Source organism: Phocoena sinus, chromosome 20 (assembly GCF_008692025.1).
Source record: "Phocoena sinus isolate mPhoSin1 chromosome 20, mPhoSin1.pri, whole genome shotgun sequence".
NCBI lineage: Eukaryota > Metazoa > Chordata > Mammalia > Artiodactyla > Phocoenidae > Phocoena > Phocoena sinus.
Window position 1 is genome coordinate 7,880,505 of NC_045782.1, and position 20,719 is coordinate 7,901,223.

The following is a 20,719-nucleotide window of genomic DNA, read 5'->3' on the forward strand; positions in this document are numbered from 1 at the left end:
TGTTTTTGGGTCAGGCAGGCGCACAGGGTGACCCGTTCAGGCGTATCCTCCTCTCCGTGCGTTCGCCCCAGGCTCAGGGCACCCTTTCTCCTTCTGACTCTTCCTCTTCCCTCTGCGGAGCCCCCTTGTCTATACCCGACAGTAAAGGGGCTACGTTTAAAAGGCCCAGACAGATCTGACCCCTGAGATGGGTCTCCCGAGCTGGCCTCTCTCCGCCCACAGGTTCGAGGTTGCTCCCTGCCCAGAGCCGTGTTCTGGGGCCCAGAAATCCAAGGTGCTGGGACTCAGCTCACACCAGGAGGAGATAGAAAGGACCAAAGCCAAGGCCAAGCCCCTTCGAATGCCCATCAACACGTTCTCTGGCATTGTCCAGTGAGCCCAAAGGGGCTGCAGAATCGCTGAGTCTGAGAGCGGAGGGCCCGAGGGGAAGGATACACTACCCCACCCGCCCCAGACACTCACAGCAACGACTAGAACAAGGCTCCCTGGGGCGGCTTCCAGCCACATCTGAAAGCCAGCAAGTCCCAGGAGCACAGGGAGCTGGCCGTGGCCGGTGCGGTGGGGCAGGGCCCACACGAAGGGCCGAGGAGGCCCTGGCCGAGCTGTGCACACAAAGCCCAGCTCCTTGCTCCTGTGTCCACTCCTTCGTTGATTTCCGATCCCTGCCTCTCCCACTCAAGCTCCCCACCCGGCCCTTAAAACCAAGGTGAGAGCTGCTGTCCCGTGGCCTGGGGCAAACAGGACGTGGGCAGCGGCAGCCCCTCCAGCCCAGTCTGTTCCCTTCCCTCTAGCGGGCCACTGCCCACCTCGCCCACTCCCAGGCGGGCGTCCCTCCCAGTTGAGAGGAAATGTCAGATTCAATAAATGCACACTAAAGTCTTTCTGCTCTCATCTATATCGAGCAATACTTGTGTTTTAGTAGAGAGCAGAGGCACTACGTAGTCTAACCTAATGACTCTGCTTAGGCCCAGGTAAGAGCTCGGTGAAACATTCACTGGCGTGTTCTGTCCACCTGCCCGGCCCCCTCCTCCTTCACGTTCACTGAGGGCCTCCTGATCAGAGATGTCCCCAGAACCGAGGTGGGAATGCAGGCTCATTTCAGAGGAGCCAGAGATTAAAGACATCAAAATTCTTGGCTTTTGAGTTCAGATGTTAAGTCCAGATGTTATCCAGATGTTAGGTCCATACGTATCACCTGGGCAATCCCAGGGGATGGTGGCAGTGGGATGGAAGAGTCCCTTCCAAGTTTGGGACCCAAGAGTGTAGAGGTAGGCACTTCACTTTTGGCCTTATTGCCCTGGGAGTGGGGGCAGGTCTCAGAGCACGTTCTCAGAGCCTAGGGGCATGGTGTAAGAGGGGCTGCCCGGGGGCCTAGGCAGATGGGCCCAAGAGCAAGCTTAAAGAGAGCGCCTCTGTGGGCACGGGAAGCAGGTACGGTTTTCCCCAGGTAGTTGAAAGCAAACAAGCCCAAGGTAAGAGGTGCAGCCGTGAGTGGCTACAGGGACCACAGAACCTAAAGCCTGGATGTGGACCGCAGGCACCTTGATGGACACTACGTGGCGAAATCCCTGCCCCTCAGTGGCGATCCACCCTGGACAGGTGAAGACCGAGAAGTTGATGGATGTGCGGTCCTCCACCAAAGCTGCCCCTGCGGAGCCCGGGGAGGAGAGGGACTAGGGACGGCCCTGAATGTAACGGAGATGGTTTTAAACAGGAAGTGACTGATATCACTGAATTTGAGTGAGTTTATCTGAACATGGCTAGACTTTCTTTTTCTGTCATTGGGGTTATGTAAATTGATTCATATCAATTTGGGCAACAAGTACTAGGTTCGTGAAATAAACAGCTGCAGGGGTTACCAGCTGTTAGAGTTAGGTGAGGGCTCTGGGCCTTCTCCCGCAACAATTTCTCCACCAGCTTACAAAGAAAGTACGTCATAGACCAAATTCTGCTGCCCAGTCAGATATGCATCCCCACCCCCAGTCAAATTAGGTGCTCCGAACAAACCTTACTTGAAACATTCACGCAAGGACACTGGGTGGCTGGACGCTGTAAAGTGTCCATCTCAAAGTAAAGTCTTCCCTTCCAAAAGGTCTGGACTGCTGGAATCTCCGGATTCTTAATCCTGTTCACCAAGGGAGGAGATGCCTCCAAAAATTATAAACAATCCATGTGACTTGGGCACCACGAATTTCACCAGCGAAATTTTGCCAATATCTCTCAGGATAACTAATGAATCCACTTCCGTTGATCTGAGATCGTTAACGTGCTTATATTCACTGCCTCTGGAGTGACTTTTGGATGAAGTGTTAGCTAACCACCTCTGGCGTGTGTATTCCCCACACGGACAACTAAGCACCCTCAGGTATCGATTAAAGCGATCCAGTACATGCATAACGTTGGCCGGGGGTGGGGCTGAGAGTGGGTGCTGCACGGGGCTGCCTGGAGGAGCTGCTGCCTCAAGGCCACCCTCAGCTGTCAGTCCCTCTCAGGGGATTGTCTCCACTGAAGAAAACTGTGTCACCTAAGGTCGTGCCTCTTCCAGAGGCAGCTCACATCCAATCAAACAGTTCTAGGCCCTGGGGACAAAAATAGCACTTTGATTCCAATGGAGACAGACAATCAACGAGATAGACCCGTGAAACAGAAACCGGTAGTGTGTCTGACAGCGATGCGTACCACGGAGGAAAACAAGCAGGGAAGGGGAGAGTGGGAGTCTGGGGAGGGGGCGGGGTTTGTCAGCGAGTAGACAGGGACGGTCCCTGAGGGAAACAGGGTCGTCCTTGATCAGGCGGCCCATGAGCAAAGACCTAAAGAACACGGGGCAGGGGGGCATATCATGAATTCCACACTCGCGCCTCCCCAGCCAAGTTTTACTTGCCTGAAGCAGTTCAGGGATCTAACTCAGCACCGTGGGCTACGCGGGGGCCCTGGGGGTGGCCTCGAGCGCCCCCTGCAGGCCTCAGCCCGCGACCCTCCTGCACCTGCGCACGTCTGGCAGGTGCGGCGGCGAAAGCCGTGGGGCGAGGCAGGTGCGGGCCGCAGGTGCGCCGGCCCCGCCCCTTAGGGGCGGGGCCCTCAGGGCGGGGCCACTTCCGGGTCGATGGCCGGACGTGGGGGGGTGGGCGGCCGTTGACCCGGTGACCGCGGCGCCGCCGGCGGCTGGAGGCGCCGTGCGGCTCGCTCCCGCCTCCCTTCGGGGGACATGGCGCCGCGCCCGCCCCGCGCCCCGCCGCGCCCTCCATCCGCCCGGGTCTGACGGAGCCGGGCAGCCATGAGCGCCAACCCCCAGTGGGACACCGGCAGGGCGCTGGGGGTGGCCAGGTTCTTCCATCTGGTGTGCGGGGTCCGGGATGCCTGCGTGACCCCGTTCCTGACCCTCTACCTGCGGCAGCTGGGCTTGGCCGCGCCCTGGGTGGGCATCCTCATGGGAACCAAGCACCTGATCGCAGCCTTCTGGGCTCCCTTCTGTGCCTTCCTGGCCAAAAGCTACCAGAAGCGGAGGGTGCTTCTGATAGGCTCGCTGCTCGGCTCGGTGGGAGCCAGCCTGTTGATGGTCCTGGTGCCGCCCTTGGACAGAGACCCAGGGTACCGCTCGTGTAACGGAAGCCACAGTGTGACCGCCACGGTCCCACCACCGGCGGTCGCACTCGCCGTGAACGTCACCTCCGCCCCCGAGCCAGCTCCGAACTACCCAGCGCCCAGCCTCCCAGCCGAGAGGAGTACTGGGGTCGGCCCAGGCGATGGCTTCAGAGAAGGGCCTGGCGAAAGTGGCCAAGAACCTTTCAGTCGTCTGCCCAGCTCCTTTGTGGGCTCCATCCAAGGAACCAGGACCACATCCCGAGTTCTCCTCCATCCTATTACTTCAAGAGTGAAAGATACTCCCCAGGAAGGTGCTTTTAGGGTGGTCAGTCCTGCCCATCCTTTGCTTGCTGGGGGTACGGCGTTGGCAAGTCCGGCCAACCAGTCGGCAGCCAGGGGGATGGCGGGGGCCCTCGACCTCTCCTTGGAAGGGTTGCGGTGGACTTTCATCCTCTCCCTGGGCTCCATGGTGGTCTGGGAGCTGCTGACTTCCCCTCTGGAGCAGGTGGCCGATGACAGCCTTTATGAATACCTGGATTTTGTGGACGCCACTGACCGCTACAGAAGCCTGTGGATCTGGAGGCTACTGGGCATGTCGGCAGGCGTGTGTGGCATCTCAGCCTTGGTGGGGCAGCTGGACTGCTTCCTGATGACAAATGGCCCCCGGGGTGTAGTGCACTTCTACGGCTACTCACTGGTCAGCACCCTGGCTTTACTGGTGGGCATTGCCTTTCCCGTCCCCGTCTGCAGGCGGTGGGAGCCCAGCTGCAAAATGGTCAAAGCCCTGTCTCTCGTAGGCGGTGACCCCCGCCTCATCACCCTCGCCCTCACTGTCTTCTTGATAGGAACCGCCACCAGCACCGTGCAGAACTTCCTGTTCTGGCACATGAAAGACCACGAGAGCACCGAACTGGTCATGGGCTTCTCAGTGGCCCTGGGCTTGCTGGGGGAAATTCTACTTCATCCTCTCAAAACTCGGTTGCTTAGGAAGCTGTCCAGGGTGGGCACGGTGGGGCTAGGGCTGGGCTGCCTGGCGGGGCAGCTTCTGTATTTCTCTTTCCTCTGGAGCTGGTGGTCTGTCCTCCCCGCTCAGCTCTTGAGCGCCGTCAGCCACGGGGCTCTGTGGTGGGCAGTCGGGGCCTCCATAGAGCATCTGGCCACTCCCGGAACAGAGAGACCCCTGAGTGCCGTGTTCCGAGGCCACTTTTACGGGGTCGGGGCCAGCCTGGGCAGCTTCGTGGGGGGCTTCGTGGTGATGCACTTCAGCTTAGCTGTGCTCTACCAGTCCTGCTGTGTGGTCCTGTTGCTCTGGCTGGCCTTGTTCCTGTCCATCCAGTCCAGACTGCCCCAGGAGCGGACAATCAACCACTCTAAGCTGCTGGCCGTGGAGGCCAGTGACACGAGTGATTCTGAGCAGGGGACCGAACGGGACTGGCTTGTGAAGGCCATGAGAGACGAGCACTCAGACTGGAGGGGCTGAGAGACAGTCAGGATGCGCTGATCTGGGGAGGAGCCAAAGGGATGGACAGCACTTAGCCTGCTGGGGACAAACCCCACGAGTCCTGCCAGGAGTGCAGGGAGCCTGGGGAGACAAAAGCATGTCTGTGCCAAAGCCCCACGGGAGCATCTCATCGCATGATTTTCTTTACTTTTGTAGTAAAAGGAGATTTAACTTTTGGCTGTTCAGTCTTTTTAAAATAATGGAGCAAGAATACATTTGCTAAAAAACAAAACATTTCCCTTTGTGGTCACTCTTTTTTGGCGTATGCGGTTTGCAAGAGCTTTGCACGGTGCTGTTGATTTCAGCCACGGCTGAACTGCTCAGGTGAAACTGACAGGGCTGGGAAGGCGATGGAACTGCAGGACTCAGTCGGCGGAGGGGCAGCAGGCTTCGATGAGTCGTGTACATTCCTGTGGATCTTAAGGCTTGAGCCCGAGCCTATAAAAGCCATGCCGTGGGCAGGTAAGGATGGTCATGAGAACCGAAACTCTTCTCTCTGTCTCTCTCTCTCTCCACTGATATACAGGTGCCCACACTCACACCCAGGGACTTAAGTCTCCAATAAGAGAAAATGATGGGAAGTGTAATGTGTGTTTGGAGGGATAGGGGGTGGAGGTGAATAGGTTTTCTTTCTTACTCTCAGATGTGCGCGTCACCAAAATGGGATCCTTGGACTCGTCTTCCATGCTTAGATGAGGGCAAGAGCCATTTCACGTCCTCTGGACTCCCATTTTGCAGGCTCCACCTCTCAAGAGCGCATGGAGACTTTCTGCATCTGCTCCGTGAGGGTGCGGTAGCCTCCTTAGGGCTGGGATGCTAGTGCCTGTGCCATTGGACCTCCCACAACAAACCTATGAATAAATCAAAGCTGTTCACTGCATTTTACAAGCAAGAAAACAGAGTCATAGGAAAGTCACACATTGGGTCACTGTCGGAAACACCTCCAGAGCCCTGATCTCCTTCCCGCAAATCTGGTGCATTTTCCGCTATGCCAGCAGTTCCCAAGGCTGGATTCAGACACCAGCCACAAATTCGGGGGTCCCCAGGGCTACCCTCACTTCTGACCAACTGGCTACAAATTTGGGGTTCCCACTTTCCCTCTCAGGTTCAATAATTCACTAGAATGACTCACAGGACCTATGAAAGTGCTACACAAATGATTACAGTTTTATTATAGCCAAAAGAAGAGACACACAGAGTGAGGCCTGGAGGGTCCCAAACGTGAAGCGGCCATGCCCTCTCTCCACGGAGTCAGAATCCACCACCTCTGAGCCACGGATGTGTGCAAATACACGGAGCATCGCCATCCCGGGAGACTCTGGCATCCGTGGTCTCCATTACATCAGCATATGGTTCATTGAGTCATTGGTCTGAGACTCAATCTTCAGCCCCTGTCCCCTTCAGCCCCAACAGAAGTCAGGCCGTTGTCACATGGCGCAAAGCCCCAAACTTCTACTTAATCACGTGGTTGGTCTTTCTGGTACCGCAGTCCCCTCCCCAGTTACCTCATTAGCATTAGGGTCCCTCACTAGTTACTTCATTAACATAAACCAGGGGCCCTCCAGGAGTCACGCATTAGCATAAACACAGGTGTGGTCCAGAGAGACCCACCAAAAATAACAAAGACACTCTTATAAGTCAGGAAATTCCAAGGATTTAGAGGCTGCCTTCCAGGAACCAAGGGACAAGGGGCAGCCAGCAGGCCCAACAGAAAACACATACACAGAACAAGACAAGCTGAATGTCAAGTGAGAAGTTCAAACAGTGTTTCAGAAAGTGTGGGGCAGGCGTGATGGTTGAATGCTGGGCGAAAAGCTCATGGAGATGATGAAATAGGCCTGCATATTGAAGGAAGGATCGGGTCACAAAGACTTAGACCTCAGTGGTGTGACTTTTCCGCTAGTAACCAGCCACTAGATCAGTTCAGCGTCATAAAGTTAAAAGCAAATGAAATCCTTAGCTCACAGCCTCATGGCTATCAGAGATACTGAGTTCTAACACATCTTAGTTCCGGCTAAGAGGAAAGTAAATATTGGATGAGCCATTAACCTTTCTGCTCAGCCTTACTTAAACCTTCATTTCCCAGGTGAGTTTGCAGAAAACTTGATCCTAGCAGGGAGGGGGGTGGGGGCATTAAAAAAGAATTCAGTGCCAAACAATTTAAGAAATTATGTAAATGACGTCACCTCTTAGAAACTTACAATACGTATTAGCAATGAAAGATTCTGGAAAGCCCTATAACCAACAAATTTGTTTAACTTTGTTGGCCCTGTAATCCCCCTGACATAACACGTATCACAACCTTCTTCCAGGTACACAAATCAGTATCTTTCAGAGCTAGTGTTCCCTAGAAGAGGCTTGGAAAACACCGATGTTGGTAGTTTTCTGTGTGACCTTTGTGACTCAGGGACACATCTGGGCTCCCACACCCAGACTGGCAAGAATCGAGGGTATCTGTGCTACAAAGCTATCTCATTAAGTCAGAGCATCCACTCATTTTACAGGTGAAGCAGCTAAGGCTCAGAAGGTTAAAACTCAAAACCAGATCTGTTTGGGCCCATCTGCTCAAGCTGTGTGTTGAAACTGGCTCAGATAAGTGGAGAGGCTGTTCTACAAGGGTAGCGGGTGATAACCAGGCAGGGGCATGGCGGGGACAAGACACTAAACTTGCTTGTGGATTTTGTATGAGGAGTTGTGGAAAATAGGCTGGAGACATGGGTTGGAGTCAGATTGTGGACACCCTCAATATCACCCTAAGGGAAAGGGAATTCACACAGGTTCAACCACGCCCACCCGCTCTGCGCCTGACACCTGCACATGTCACGCTCATAATTCTCACCACACAAATGCTCATTTTACAGCAGGGGCAACTGAGGCTCAGAGAGGTTAACCGACTTAGCTGCTCAGGGTCATGACCATTGGATGGTGGAACGTAGCTTGAACCCAGATCTGACCACTGCCAATCTCATGGTCCTTCCTCTGAATATTCACGCTGCTTCACGGAAGTGAAGATTTTACCAGCCAGCTGAGAGGCACTGAAAGTTTAGACTCTCTCTTGCGGGTTGCACTGTGAACAATGGGTCTGGGTTGTGGGAGCTCCATCAGGGCTGGGACGTCTGTTTTGGACAGACCATTGCAATTGCCTGGGCAGGAGGGGGGCTGCATCCCAGAAGCATGTGATGATCTAATGATGTGACAATATATGTGCCACGGATTGAATTGTGTCCCCTCCAAAGTCATATGTTGAAACCCTAACTGCCAGTGTGATGGTATTTGGAGATAGGGCATTTGGGAGGTAACCAGGGTTAAATGAGGTCATAGGGTGGGGCCCTAATCCGATGGGATTGGTGTCTTTATAAGAGGAAAAGGAGACACCTGAGAGCTTTCTCTCCCTCTCCCTCCCTCCCTCCATCTCTCCCTCCCTCTTTCTTTCTCTCTCTCTCTCCCTCTCTCTCCACCAGTGCAAGAAAGGCCACGTGAGGACACATCAAGAAGGCCACTGTCTCCAAGCCAGGAAGAGAGGCCTCACCAGAAACTGAATTCGCCAGCAATTTGACCACGGACTTCTAGCCTCCAGAACTGTGAGAAAATAAATGTCTGTGGTTTAAACCACCCAGCCCATGGTGTTTTATTATGGCAGCCGGAGAAGACTAGTGCAGTATGCAAGGGAGTTTCAGAGATGGAATCAACAATATAGCCCTTGGTTATTGATTGACTAACGATGTGGAGGTTAGGGAAGAAGGAGATATCAAGGATCACAGATGATTTTGCAATTTTGAACCCATGTGATGAGGGAAAAAGTCTGTAGAAATGGCAGAGTCCAGAATGACAGAAAACCAGTGCCTATATCATAAAAATGAAAGACAACACAGAAAAGACATTACTCCTAAGCCTGCTAGGTCCCTTCCACAATGGATGACTGCCACCGAGACCAGGGATATGGGTGTTTGGTGATACTTGTGATGTGGGGCAGAGCAGAAGACATTTCCAAAATCAGAGGGCTTTTCCAGAGCAATGTTCAGGAAACCTGACTCTCTTTTCAAGTCTGGTTGGGGAATAGCTTGGAGACATGAGTTTGGACTGGACTGCAGTTCCTCTGGACCCTGGGAGCCTGTGATCTGTGATGGGAGGGTGATGTGGTGAGGTGCCTTCTGTTACAGAAATGAAGCTTAAGATGTGACCCCTCGGGCAAACCACTTACCCTTCCAAGGTCTCACCTTCCAAGTCTGAAAAACAAGGGCCTTGGCCTCCATGATCTTCCAAATTGTGCCGTTTGACTGGACATGTTCCATTCCTTTGAGCCTCGGCCCTTCTCACCCGGCAGAACGGCATGGCGTCCTGGAACCCGAGGGATGTACTGAATGACTGTTTATTTCCTTCTCTGAACCTGGCACTGAGCCCCTGGTCTGCTGTGCAGCGTGGCCACATGGAGCCCCAAGTCCCAGCCCTAGACTGACCCTCTGCCCTCAAAACCAGGGCTCCAGGGGAGTGATGGGATGAACCCGAGGGGCAGTCCCTGGGGGCTGGAATTGCGAGCCTGTGGTTGGGGGTCTGCGGTGGAAGGGGGAGCCCCAGGCAGGCACCTTTGGCGCAGGGAGCTCCCTCCTAGCGGCATCCGAATTCCAGCTCTGCACATGTCAACCATCATAGGCTGCAACCTTGGACTCCTGCATCCCCTCTACCCTGTGCCAGGGATGAAGGCATCCTCTCGGGCCAGAGAGGCCATTTTCTACCTCCACATGGAGTGCGAGGGCCATAAGCTGAGGGCCATGAGCTGGGACCGCGGAGAACAAACCAGGACCGGAAGGGAAGAAGGGAGTCGGCTCGCAATGCAGAAGTGTTCCACCAGGGGGCACCAAACACACGGCGAAACACCCGCCTGGCTTCCTTTGGCAAACATGGGCCCGGGTCCTTCCCAAAGCTCCAGTTCAGGGTGAGGCCAGCTCCCCGAGGACCCTTTAGATCTTGAAGCTGGGAACTACAGGGGGAAAACAACAACAACAACAACGAGGATCAGGTGCCACTGTTGAGCTGGCTTTGAGTGAGAGATAGGACTCCTCCGGGAGAAGGACTTGGGAGCGGGGATGCTGCAGGGTTTGCAGCGGACTTGGCAGGTAAGAGACACGGGTACCAGCGGCCCTGCCAGCTCAGAGCAGCCGCTGGTATTTCTTCCTGAGGAGACAAGCTACCCTTATGCTGCTTTGGTCTTGGTCAGGGTGGGTGGGAGTCCCTGTAAGTGTGAAAGAAACAGGACAAATGGCTGCATGTACCACTTGAAGGTCCCAGGGCTGATGGGGGCCATATGGGGTCAGAGCCTGGATAGGAATAGTATCACCTCCTGCTTCTCAGCCCCCATCCCTCCAACCCTGGCTGCCCCTCGAGTCTCACCTGTTTATATTTGGGTGCCTGCAGTGAGGGCCTCACCAGCGTTTACCAATTATTCTGTTTTCACCAGCCTTCACCCCCTACCGATGGAAAAAGATGGGAGGATTTGTCACCTTTGGGAAAATCCTGAGACCCTCTGATACCGCCGTGATACGACCTCTTCCTTTCTCTCCGGAAGCAGATGGCATCGACAGACTGCCGCTTTCTATTGTTCTTCACAAGGTATATTAAAACCTGTGTGCCCTTTTCCCAGAAAAGAGACTAGACTTCCAGTAAGGAGAGAATCTTTTTTTTTTTTAATTAATTAATTTAGTTAGTTAGTTAGTTTTGGCTGTGTTGAGTCTTCATTGCTGTGCGCAGGCTTTCTCTAGTTAGGGCGAGCGGGGGCTACTCTTTGTTGCGGTGCATGGGCTTCTCATTGCCGTGGCTTCTCTAGTTGTGGAGCACGGGCTCTAGGCTCGCAGGCTTCAGTAGTTATGGCACGTGGGCTCAGTAGTTGTGGCTCGCGGGCTCTAGAGCGCAGGCTCAGTAGTTGTGGCATGCGGGCTTAGTTGCTCCGTGGCATGTGGGATTTTCCCGGACCAGGGCTCGAACCCGTGTCCGTCCCCTGTATTGGCAGGTGGATTATTAACCACTGCGCCACCAGGGAAGTCCCAGGAGAGAATCTTTTGCTTGGAGGTTGTAGAGGCTTTCAAGGTTTCCATTGGAGAATAGTGAAATGCTTGCCCTCCATGGGGTGAATTAGATGAGAGAACTATGGTTGGGTGGTGTCACTACTGAACCTGCCATAAATACTGGCCACGGAGGACCACCATTTCTAAGGAAAGTTGTGAGAGGGATCTGAATGCTTCCCCCCTCACAACAGCTGCCACCATGCCAGTTGTGGGCAGCAAACCTACCTGGCTGTGTCTGTCCCAGGGGCTGGTGAGCCAGACCAGCTCGGGGGCTCAGGACATTTAAAGAAACACTGTCTTCCACAGAGGGGGTAATATATGAATATGCTTGGCATTTTCTTGGATAGAGACTAAAGAAGCATTTAGAAAACAAAACCATTTTTTAAAATGAACTCTTCTGTATTACTTGGTGCCCAGAAATCTTTGCCTTACTACAATCAAAGGAATCTAAGCAAGGTGACCTGGGAGAGGAGAGAAGAAATACCGGGTACCATTACTACATCCAAACTGGGGCCCACCACCAGCATCATGACGTCCACCAATGGAAACATGATGGGGTTTACAGGTGGAGGACAAAGTTTGCAAACAGGCACGTGTAGCATCAAAGCATACAATCAACAGAGCAAAAGGCAACCTATGGAATGGGAGAGAATATTTGCAAATCCTACATCAGACAAGGGGTTAAGATCCAGTATAAAGAACGAACTCCTACAACTTAACAACAAAAAAACAAACAACCCAATTATAAATATAGGCAAAGGACTTGCATAGACATTTCTCCTAAGAGTATATACAAATGGCCAACAAACACATGAAAAGATGCTCCACGTCTATAATCATTAGGGAAATGCAAACCGAAACCGTGATGAGATACCCATTGTGGATGGCTGCTATCAAAAAAACAAAAGACCAGAAACAAAAAACCCAGAAAATAACAGGTGTTGACAAAGATACGGAGAAATCGGAACCCTTGTACACTGTTAGAGGAAACGAAAAATACTGCCTGTTTCTGAACATACGTCTCATGAGGAAGCCTGTAACTTAGCTGCACCTGCACCAGCACAGAAGGATGACTGCCTCACCTTTTTCTTAGTTCCAATCCCCTTTCCCCACGCTCCCCACACCTCAGACCACCCTGCTTCTTTATCCCATAAATACCTCGAGGCCCTTACCTTCAAGGAGGTGGAGCTTAGATCAGTTCTTCCGTCTCCGGCCTCGTGAATAAACCCTTTCTCTGGTGCAAACCTCAGCGTCTCAGCGTTTGGCTCGCTGCACGTCGGGCAAACAAACCTGGCTTGGTGACAACATGAGGTACCTACAGTGGTCAAACTCATACAGACCGAAAGTAGAACGGTTGTTACCAGGGCTGGGGGCAGGGGGAAATGGGAGGTGGTGTTTTGGGTTTTAGTTGGTGGGTATAGGGTTTTAGGGTTTTAGTTTTCCAAGATGAAGGAGTCTGGAGGTTGGTTGCACAACCACGTGAATGGATTTAACGCTACTGAATTGTATTCTTACAGATGTTTGAGATGGTCAATTTTATGTTTCACCACAATTAAAAAAATTTTTTTTTAAAAAGAGGCAGGCCGGGGCTGCCCTGGTGGCTCAGTGGTTAAGAATTCCCCTGTCAATGCAGAGGACACGGGTTCGAGCCCTGGTCCGGGAAGATCCCACATGCCGCGGAGCAACTAAGTCCGTGCGCCACAACTACTGAGCCTGCGCTCTAGAGCCCGCGAGCCACAGCTACTGAAGGCCTTGCACCTAGAGCCCGTGCTCTGCAACGGGAGAAGCCACCGCAATGAGAAGCCCGCGCACCGCAATGAAGAGTACCCCTGCTCAGCGCAACTAGAGAAAGCCCGCGCGCAGCGACGAAGACCCTACGCAGCCAAAAATAAATAAATTAAATAAATAAAAATAAAAAAAGAGGCAGGTCTAATGGAGGAAGGCTCTGTCTCTTCCTGAGTTTAGCTCTTGGTGCTGAGGGTTCTAGGGTAGGGAGTAGGGGTCCCAGCTCTGCACCTTTGGCGCTAAGAGAGCTTGAGGTTCCCCTGGGGGTGGGGTGGATATTGCCTCCTTCCTTCAGCAAAGAAGCTGCTACTTTGTTCTCCAGCTACCAAAAGACTTAGCAAGGCCCAAGCAATTGTAGGGCCAGGAGAGCCATTCTTCTCCACGCTGTGAGCACTTTGAACTGTTTGGGAAATGAAAGGATTTCAGGGGACTCACAGCCCGGCTACACTTATCTCCAGGGCTGTGAGCCAGGATCATGCCTTGCATTTTCAAAAGTATTTTCCTTCCAAGATATTCAAGTTGTCGTCTGTGACCTTTGGTTCCAACTATAATTTTAGCCAAGGTTAAATCAAAGCGTTCGAAGCTCACAGCTCATATTTCCACAATATACTTTGTAAAGTGTTCTGTCTGGTGTCCTGTCTTTTTTCTTTTCTCAAAAAATTTTTATTTTATATTGGACTATAGTTGACTTACAATGTTGTGTTAGTTTCAGATGTACAGCAAAGTGATTCAGTTACATGTACACATATATCTATTCTTTTTCAGATCCTTTTCCCATATAGGTTATTACAGAGTATTGAATAGAGTTCCCTGTGCTACACAGCAGGTCCTTGTTGCTTATCTATTTCATAATAATGTGTATATGTTAATCCCAACCTCTTAATTAATCCCTTCCCTGCCACCTCTCCCCTTTGGTAACCAGAAGTTTGTTTTCTGAGTCTGTGAGTTCGTTTCTGATTTGTAAATAAGTCCATTTGTGTCCTTTTTTTTAAGATTCCACATATATTCCACATATAAGTGATAGGGTATGATATTTGTCTTTCTCTGTCTGACTGGCTTCACTTAGTATGATAATCTCTAGCTCCATCCATGTTGCAGCAAGTGACATGATTTCATTCCTTTACATGGCTGAGTAATACTCCATTGTATATATGTACCACAACTTCTTTATCTGTTCCTCTGTTGATGGACATTTAGGTTGCTTTCATGTCTTGGCTATTGTAAGTAGTGCTACAATGAACATTGGGGTGCATGTATCTTTTTGAATTATGGTTTTCTGTGGATATATCCCCAGGAGTGGGATTGCTAGATCATACAGTAGCTCTATTTTTAGTTTTTTAAGGAACCTCCATACTGTTCTCCATAGTGGCTGTATCAATTTACATTCCCACCAACAGTGTAGGAGAGTCCCCTTTTCTCCACACCCTCTCCAGCATTTATTGTTTGTAGACTTTTTGACGATAGCCATCCTGACCGGTGTGAAGTGATACCACATTGTAGTTTTGATTTGCATTTCCCTAATAATCCTGTCTTTTTTCTTCTTGTTCTGTAGGAATGTCTTCTACATTCTAGATATTCATCCTTTGTTGATTTTCATGCAGCAAATATCTCTGTTCAGTCTGTCACCATCTTTTAACTTTGGTGTCCTTTTTTGAACAGGAAGCTTTGATTTGTGATGTAATCAAACTTAAAAATTTTTCCCCTTACAATCTGTTTTGAGGATCGTATTTAAGTATCTACTACCCCTGACTACCAGGTTACAAAGATATGTCTTACATTTTTCAATATTAGATCCACAGTTTTAGTCTCTCACATTAAGGTCTTTAATCCATTTGGGGTTTCCTTCACATATGCTTAAGATAGGCACCCACCTTTATATTTCTCCATCTAGCCAATTGTTAAAATACCATATATCAAACAGCCCACCTTTTCCTCCACTGATTTATGGTACTGCCTCTGTATACCTAGACCTGCCTTTGAGTTCTCTGTTTCCTTTCTTTAATCTATTTATTCCTGCACAATGTCACACTGTTTTTAGCACTTGGCTTTGTAATATGTCTCAGTATTCAGTGTGTCCTTCCTCTTTGCTCTTCTTTTCCAAGTTTCATTTCCCCTTATAAATCTGGAGTTCGTTTGCACCATCTCCGCCCAAAGTCTGGAATTTTTATTGGAATTACATTGAATTTGTACATTAATTTGGAGGAATTTGGCGTCTTTACAATTGCTAAGTCACATTATCCATGAATATGGTATATCTCTCCGTTTGTTCAGGTCTCTTTTATATCCTTTAATAAAGTTTTAAATTTTACTTCAAAAAGATCTTATGTAGCTTTCATTATATAAGATCATAAATGCTTGATAGTTTCCGATACTATTGTGAAAGGTAATTTTACTTTCTCTTATATTTTCAATTGGTATTGACTACTGCTGTCAAAACAAACCCTATTGGTTATTGTATGCGGGGCACCATCTCCAGTTATCTTGCTGAACCCTCTTTTTAGTTCTCTGTCTCTTGACTCCGTTGGGTTTGCTATGTAAAAGAGCATGTCATCTGCAACTAATATCAGTTTTGTCTTTACCCTGTTGACACTTGAACATTTTGTTGTCAGTGGTGATGGTGGTGATGAGGTTCATTGTCTTGGTTAGTGAGGCCTTCTAATGCCATACTAATAGTTATGGTTAAATAACCATATTTGTTTTGTTCCAGACCTTGAAAAGAATGTATCTAAAGGTTTAAGTATGATGTTTGCTGAAGGTTTTATTAAGTTAAAGAAACTCCCTTTTTTCCCTAGTTTTCTAACATTTCATCATAAACTATGTCAAGAATTTCCTGCATGTATGGAGAAGATGAGGTGATTTTTCTTCTCTACTCCATTTGTGTGATGAATTTTACATCAATATATCAATACTTTGGGTTTTTAACTAACCATGAAATCTTAGATAACCCCTATCTGATCCTGATAAGTTATGTTTTTTAAAAACACACCATTGGATTTGACTGCCCAATATTTAATTGATTCGTTAATTAATTAATTTTGCATTAATGTTCACTTTGTTTTCTTTCACTTTCCTTAATCAGTTTTGTCATTATGGTTATACTAGCCTCTAAAATAAGTAAAGCAGCTCTCCCTCTCTCTTATGTTTTCTATTGTATGGAACAACTTGTATAAGACAAACCTCAATAAATGGTAAAAACTGGTTGTGCTTGAAGGTCAGTAGAACAGGGGTTTTTCTGTACATCCAAGTGTATATACACTTAGTTTTCTATTTGGTCATATGAAATTTGCATTTTTCTAGAAATTTATCCTTTTTACCCAAGTTTTCAGATGTATTGGTGTATAATTATTGAGGCAGAAACCTCTGCTTGCCTACCCAATATCCATTCTTCTCTCTTCTTCACCCAAATCGTGTTCCTGGCAGCAACTGTGTTCCAGTGACATGTTTAGCTTCCCAGATACCCTTGCAGGTGGGGAAAGCAAAAACTTTCCCAGACACAGGTTCCACCTCCTGCGTAAGCTTCATCCCCTCTTCTTCCCCTTTCCTGAGAGGAGAAACAGCCATCTCGCAGCCGTAAGGCAACAAGCGTGAGCAAGGGAACCCCGCACTCAGCTGAGCACAGTCCTTTTTGCTTAGTTACTCTTCTCTGAAGTTTGCATTTAGTGTTTCTAAAGGACCTGTGTTTGGTCTTGTTAATTTTTTTTTTTTTTTTTTTTTGCGGTACGCGGGCCTCTCACTGTTGTGGCCTCTCCCGTTGCGGGGCACAGGCTCCGGACGCGCAGGCTCAGCGGCCATGGCTCACGGGCTCAGCCGCTCCGCGGCATGTGGGATCTTCCCGGACCGGGGCACGAACCCGTGTCCCCTGCATCGGCAGGGGGACTCTCAACCACTGCGCCACCAGGGCAGCCTGAGGTACTTAAAAAAAAAATGGTTTCAAGGGAGATCAACTTCTAGAACAGTGAAGTGAGGATCTTGGTGAACCACTCTCCCATAAAAATAACAAAAACACTGGCAATACAACTGAAGTCAACCATTTGAGTACTCTAGAAATGTACCAAAGCCACTGACTGAACTGAAAATTATCTATCCAAGAGAAACTACTGAACTTCAACAAGACAGTCGTGTCCAGCCCTCTGTCCCTCCCCAGCTTGGTGGGCCAGTAGCCATGAAAAGTTAGCAGTCTCAAAGCTGATGGAGAAGTCTGATTTCTCTTGGAGTTCTGTTAAAAGCCCATTCCTAGAGCCCAGTCAATATTTTTTCCAAGTTAGAAGCTACCCGAAAAATCTCCATTCCCAAGGTGTTATGGCTATTCGACTTGACTCACAGCTGGGGGTGGCGGGGGAGGGAAGGTGGTATTCCTAGGGCATTACCGAAAACAATAGCAATCTTCTAATAATATCTCAGCAGCCTAAGGTTGTGATTTTGGTTGGAACAAACAGAAGCCTGGCCAACAACAGCAGAAGTTTTAAAGTAAGCCCTGGAGAACTAGAAAACCACAGGGAACTTTGAAAAGCTCCACCCTATTCCTAGGGATCTAGAAGGCTGTGCACAGGCACGTGGTTAGGAAAGGCCTTTGGAAAAAGGCTGCAGGCACTCACCTCTGACTGACCTTTAGGCCCTGTGTACTCAGGAAGTGAAAGCTAAGTCTGTTCTGTTAACTGCCTGAAGTTTGAATGTGTGTCTTCAGACACAGATCTCCTTGTCATAGGGTAGAAGACATACAAGCAAGGCGTTTAGCGAAATCTTTAGACCGATCATCGGCTTACCGCTAAATTATACTGAACCAGGAGTGAACCCTAGGAAACCAGACTTTATTTATTTTTTTTTTTTTTCAGTACGCGGGCCTCTCACTGTTGTGGCCTCTCCCGTTGCGGAGCACAGGCTCCGGACGCGCAGGCTCAGCGGCCATGGCTCACAGGCCCAGCCGCTCCGCGGCATGTGGGATCTTTCCCGGACCGGGGCACGAACCCGTGTCCCCTGCATCGGCAGGCGGACTCTCAACCACTGCGCCACCAGGGAAGCCCAGGAAACCAGACTTTAAAATACGAAGTTAAGAAAAGAGTGGGGGGGGATGCGTAACAGAGAACTCAAGTGCTATACCCTTCAGGGAATACAGAATCTATAGAATTAATTGAGGAAAGTCACTAACAAGCAGCAACTAGAAAAACAATAACAAAAAAACAGCAACAACAACAAATCTGGGGAGAAAGAATCTGATTTCAAGTTGTTACAATATATTATTTTAAATATCTAATTTTTGACAAAAATTTACAAGACATGCAAAGAAACAGAAAAATTTGCCACATAATTAAAGTAAACAGCCGGCAGAAAATATCCCTGAGGGGGCACAAATGTTTAATTTAGTAGACAAAGACTTTAAACCAGCTACTACAAATATGTTTAAAGACCTAAAGAATACCATGCCTAAAGAATTAAAGTATGACAACAATGTCTCACCACATAGAGACTATCAATAACAACAACAAAAACAGAAATTACAAAAAGGAATCAAATAGAAATTCTGGAGTTAAAAAGCATAGTTACTGAAATGAAAACTTTGCTAAAGGGTCTCAATAGCAAATCTGGGCTGTAAGAGGAAAGAATCAGCAACTTGAAGGTAGGTTAATAGAAATGATCCAATCTAAGGAATAAAAATGAACACAGCCTCAGAGACCTATAGGATATCATTAAGCATACTAACACACGCATAATAGGAGTCCCAGAAGGAGAAGAGAAAAATAAAGAAAAAAAAGAATATTTTTAAACATAATGACTGAAATCTTCCCAAATTTGATGAAAAGAATTAGTTTTGTTGTACTATGTCTAGGTGTGGTTGATTTTTTGGTTTTGTTTGTTTTTTGTTTTCTCCTTCTTAGATATGAACTTTTTTCAATTTGAGGTCTCTTCTGGAAATTCTTGGTCATTTTTTTTCTTCAAATATTTCATCCCTCTCCATTTTTTTTCTTCTTTTTTTTTTTTTACATCTTTATTGGAGTATAATTGCTTTACAATGGTGTGTTAGTTTCTGCTTTATAACAAAGTGAATCAGTTATACATATACATATGTTCCCATATCTCTTCCCTCTTGCGTCTCCCTCCCTCCCACCCTCCCTATCCCACCCCTCTAGGTGGTCACAAAGCACCGAGCTGATCTCCCTGTGCTATGCGCCTGCTTCCCACTAGCTATCTATTTTACGTTTGGTAGTGTTTATATGTCCATGCCACTCTCTCGCTTTGTCACAGCTTACCCTTCCCCCTCCCCACATTTTTTTCTTCTTATGAAATTTCCATTACTACTTTAGATTTTCTATTTTTTACTTCAATCCTCTGTATCTTAGCTTATTTTCCATATCTTTCTGATGCCTTCTGGGAGAGTTGCTAAAAATGGTCTTCCACCTACTAATTGCTCTTTGTCTATATGCATCTGCTCTTCAATGCATCCATTAAGTACTTCTCTCAGTTTTCGTATCCAGCACGTCCTCTGAGTTCGTTCATCCTTTATGCTTGCTTCCAGCTTCATGTTTCTGATATCTTCCCTCCTCTCTCTGAGTATATTTGTTATGTTTATTTTAAATGCTTATTCCTTTAATCCATTCGTTCTCTTTCCCTTGGTACAGGAAAACAGGTTCTTCTGTCTGTTGCCTTTCTTTTATAACAGTTACCCTCCTCAGACATCCCATTATTTTCCCCTCTGAACTCATGTGTCCTTGGAACCACCAATGAACTTGGCCTGGCGGTGTGTACTTGGGCAGTCAGAGAGTCTCTGTGTTGCTGTCTGAAAGCAACCACTCCCCCTTCCCTCTCCCAACCAGGCAATATTCTTTCTCAGTAAATCTTCCAGAACCTCCTCCCCAGACATTGCTCTTTTCCAGGGGCTGCCTCCCTCTTGCAACTCTCTGTCCCTTGAAAGAGGGAACATTTAAGTGTGTCCAGCCTGGGTGCCCCTGTATCTACTCCAAGGCTGCCTCCCCCTCACCTCACTGCTCCGGGCTGGTATCACATTGGCACTGGGTTAATGCTATTTTCTTGCCAAACAGTGGAAATAGGGTGTGCAGTGATCTTCCCAGCAATGTAAAGGAGAGAAATGGCATGGTCCGAGCCCCCCCAACTTTTTTTTTTTTTTGGTATCTGGCCCTCTTCTGCTCTAGGCTACCATTAGAGAGAGAGAGAGAGAGAAATCCAACCACTTTCTGTTTCCCTAGGGTTTTCTTCTTAGTTTTTATGTTCGGTTCTGGTATCCCTCAACCTCCCTCCCATCTCTGCAGCATCTCAGGACAGGAGCAAAGAACCTCTCCTGGTTTGCAATCTTGTGGGAAACCTGAAGTCAGCCTCATGTGTTGTGGCTGAAGATGAATTTTAATCTCCAAGCCTCCATTCTTTTCTTCTCTGTAATGAGAAGTTTGGAACAAATGATCTCAAGTTGTCCTAGCTCTAAAATTCTGTGATTCCATGCAGTACACGCAGAGGCGGCAGGTAAGAGACATTGAGATATTTTAAGACCACACAGTTTCCAAGGTGATATAGAGACATAATGGGGGGAACACCCGACAAGAGAGAGTTATTAACGAAAATGAATGTCAAGTTAGAGGGTGGAATGTCAGTCAAGTTTCAAGGAATGAGAAGGGGAGGGTATTGACAGAGAAAGAGAAAGGTGTCACAAGAGAAAGGGAAAACCACTGATTGGAAAATGGCTTGGAGGAGAATCAATAAGCGTTGAGAATGACATGCAATTAACGCACCATGGGAGCAGATGCCATCTTTTCTTTCTAATTTATTAGGGAATATTTCTGACTTA

General features: G+C 48.6%; 2 protein-coding genes across 10 annotated transcripts in view; both read left to right on the forward strand.

Moving 5' to 3' along the window:
• The window catches only part of PIK3R6 (phosphoinositide-3-kinase regulatory subunit 6), a 57,718-nt gene extending 45,753 nt beyond the window's left edge, over positions 1-11,965 (forward strand). For 2 of the 9 annotated variants that reach the window (XM_032615823.1, XM_032615825.1), the window contains exon 21: positions 1,538-2,381. In XM_032615823.1, coding sequence (XP_032471714.1) covers positions 1,538-1,721 — 184 coding nt within the window. In that variant the 3' untranslated portion in view covers positions 1,722-2,381. Of the gene's footprint in view, positions 1-222; positions 2,382-8,544; positions 10,198-10,538; positions 10,691-11,559 lie in introns of those variants that run through there. The other 7 variants (XR_004347350.1, XR_004347351.1, XM_032615822.1 and 4 more) reach the window with 7 other exon arrangements.
• MFSD6L (major facilitator superfamily domain containing 6 like) lies at positions 2,728-5,317 on the forward strand. Its single transcript, XM_032615829.1, has one exon. The coding sequence runs from the start codon at positions 3,275-3,277 to the stop codon at positions 5,060-5,062; it is 1,788 nt and encodes a 595-aa protein (XP_032471720.1). The 5' UTR covers positions 2,728-3,274; the 3' UTR covers positions 5,063-5,317.
• Positions 11,966-20,719: the final 8,754 nt, after the last annotated feature.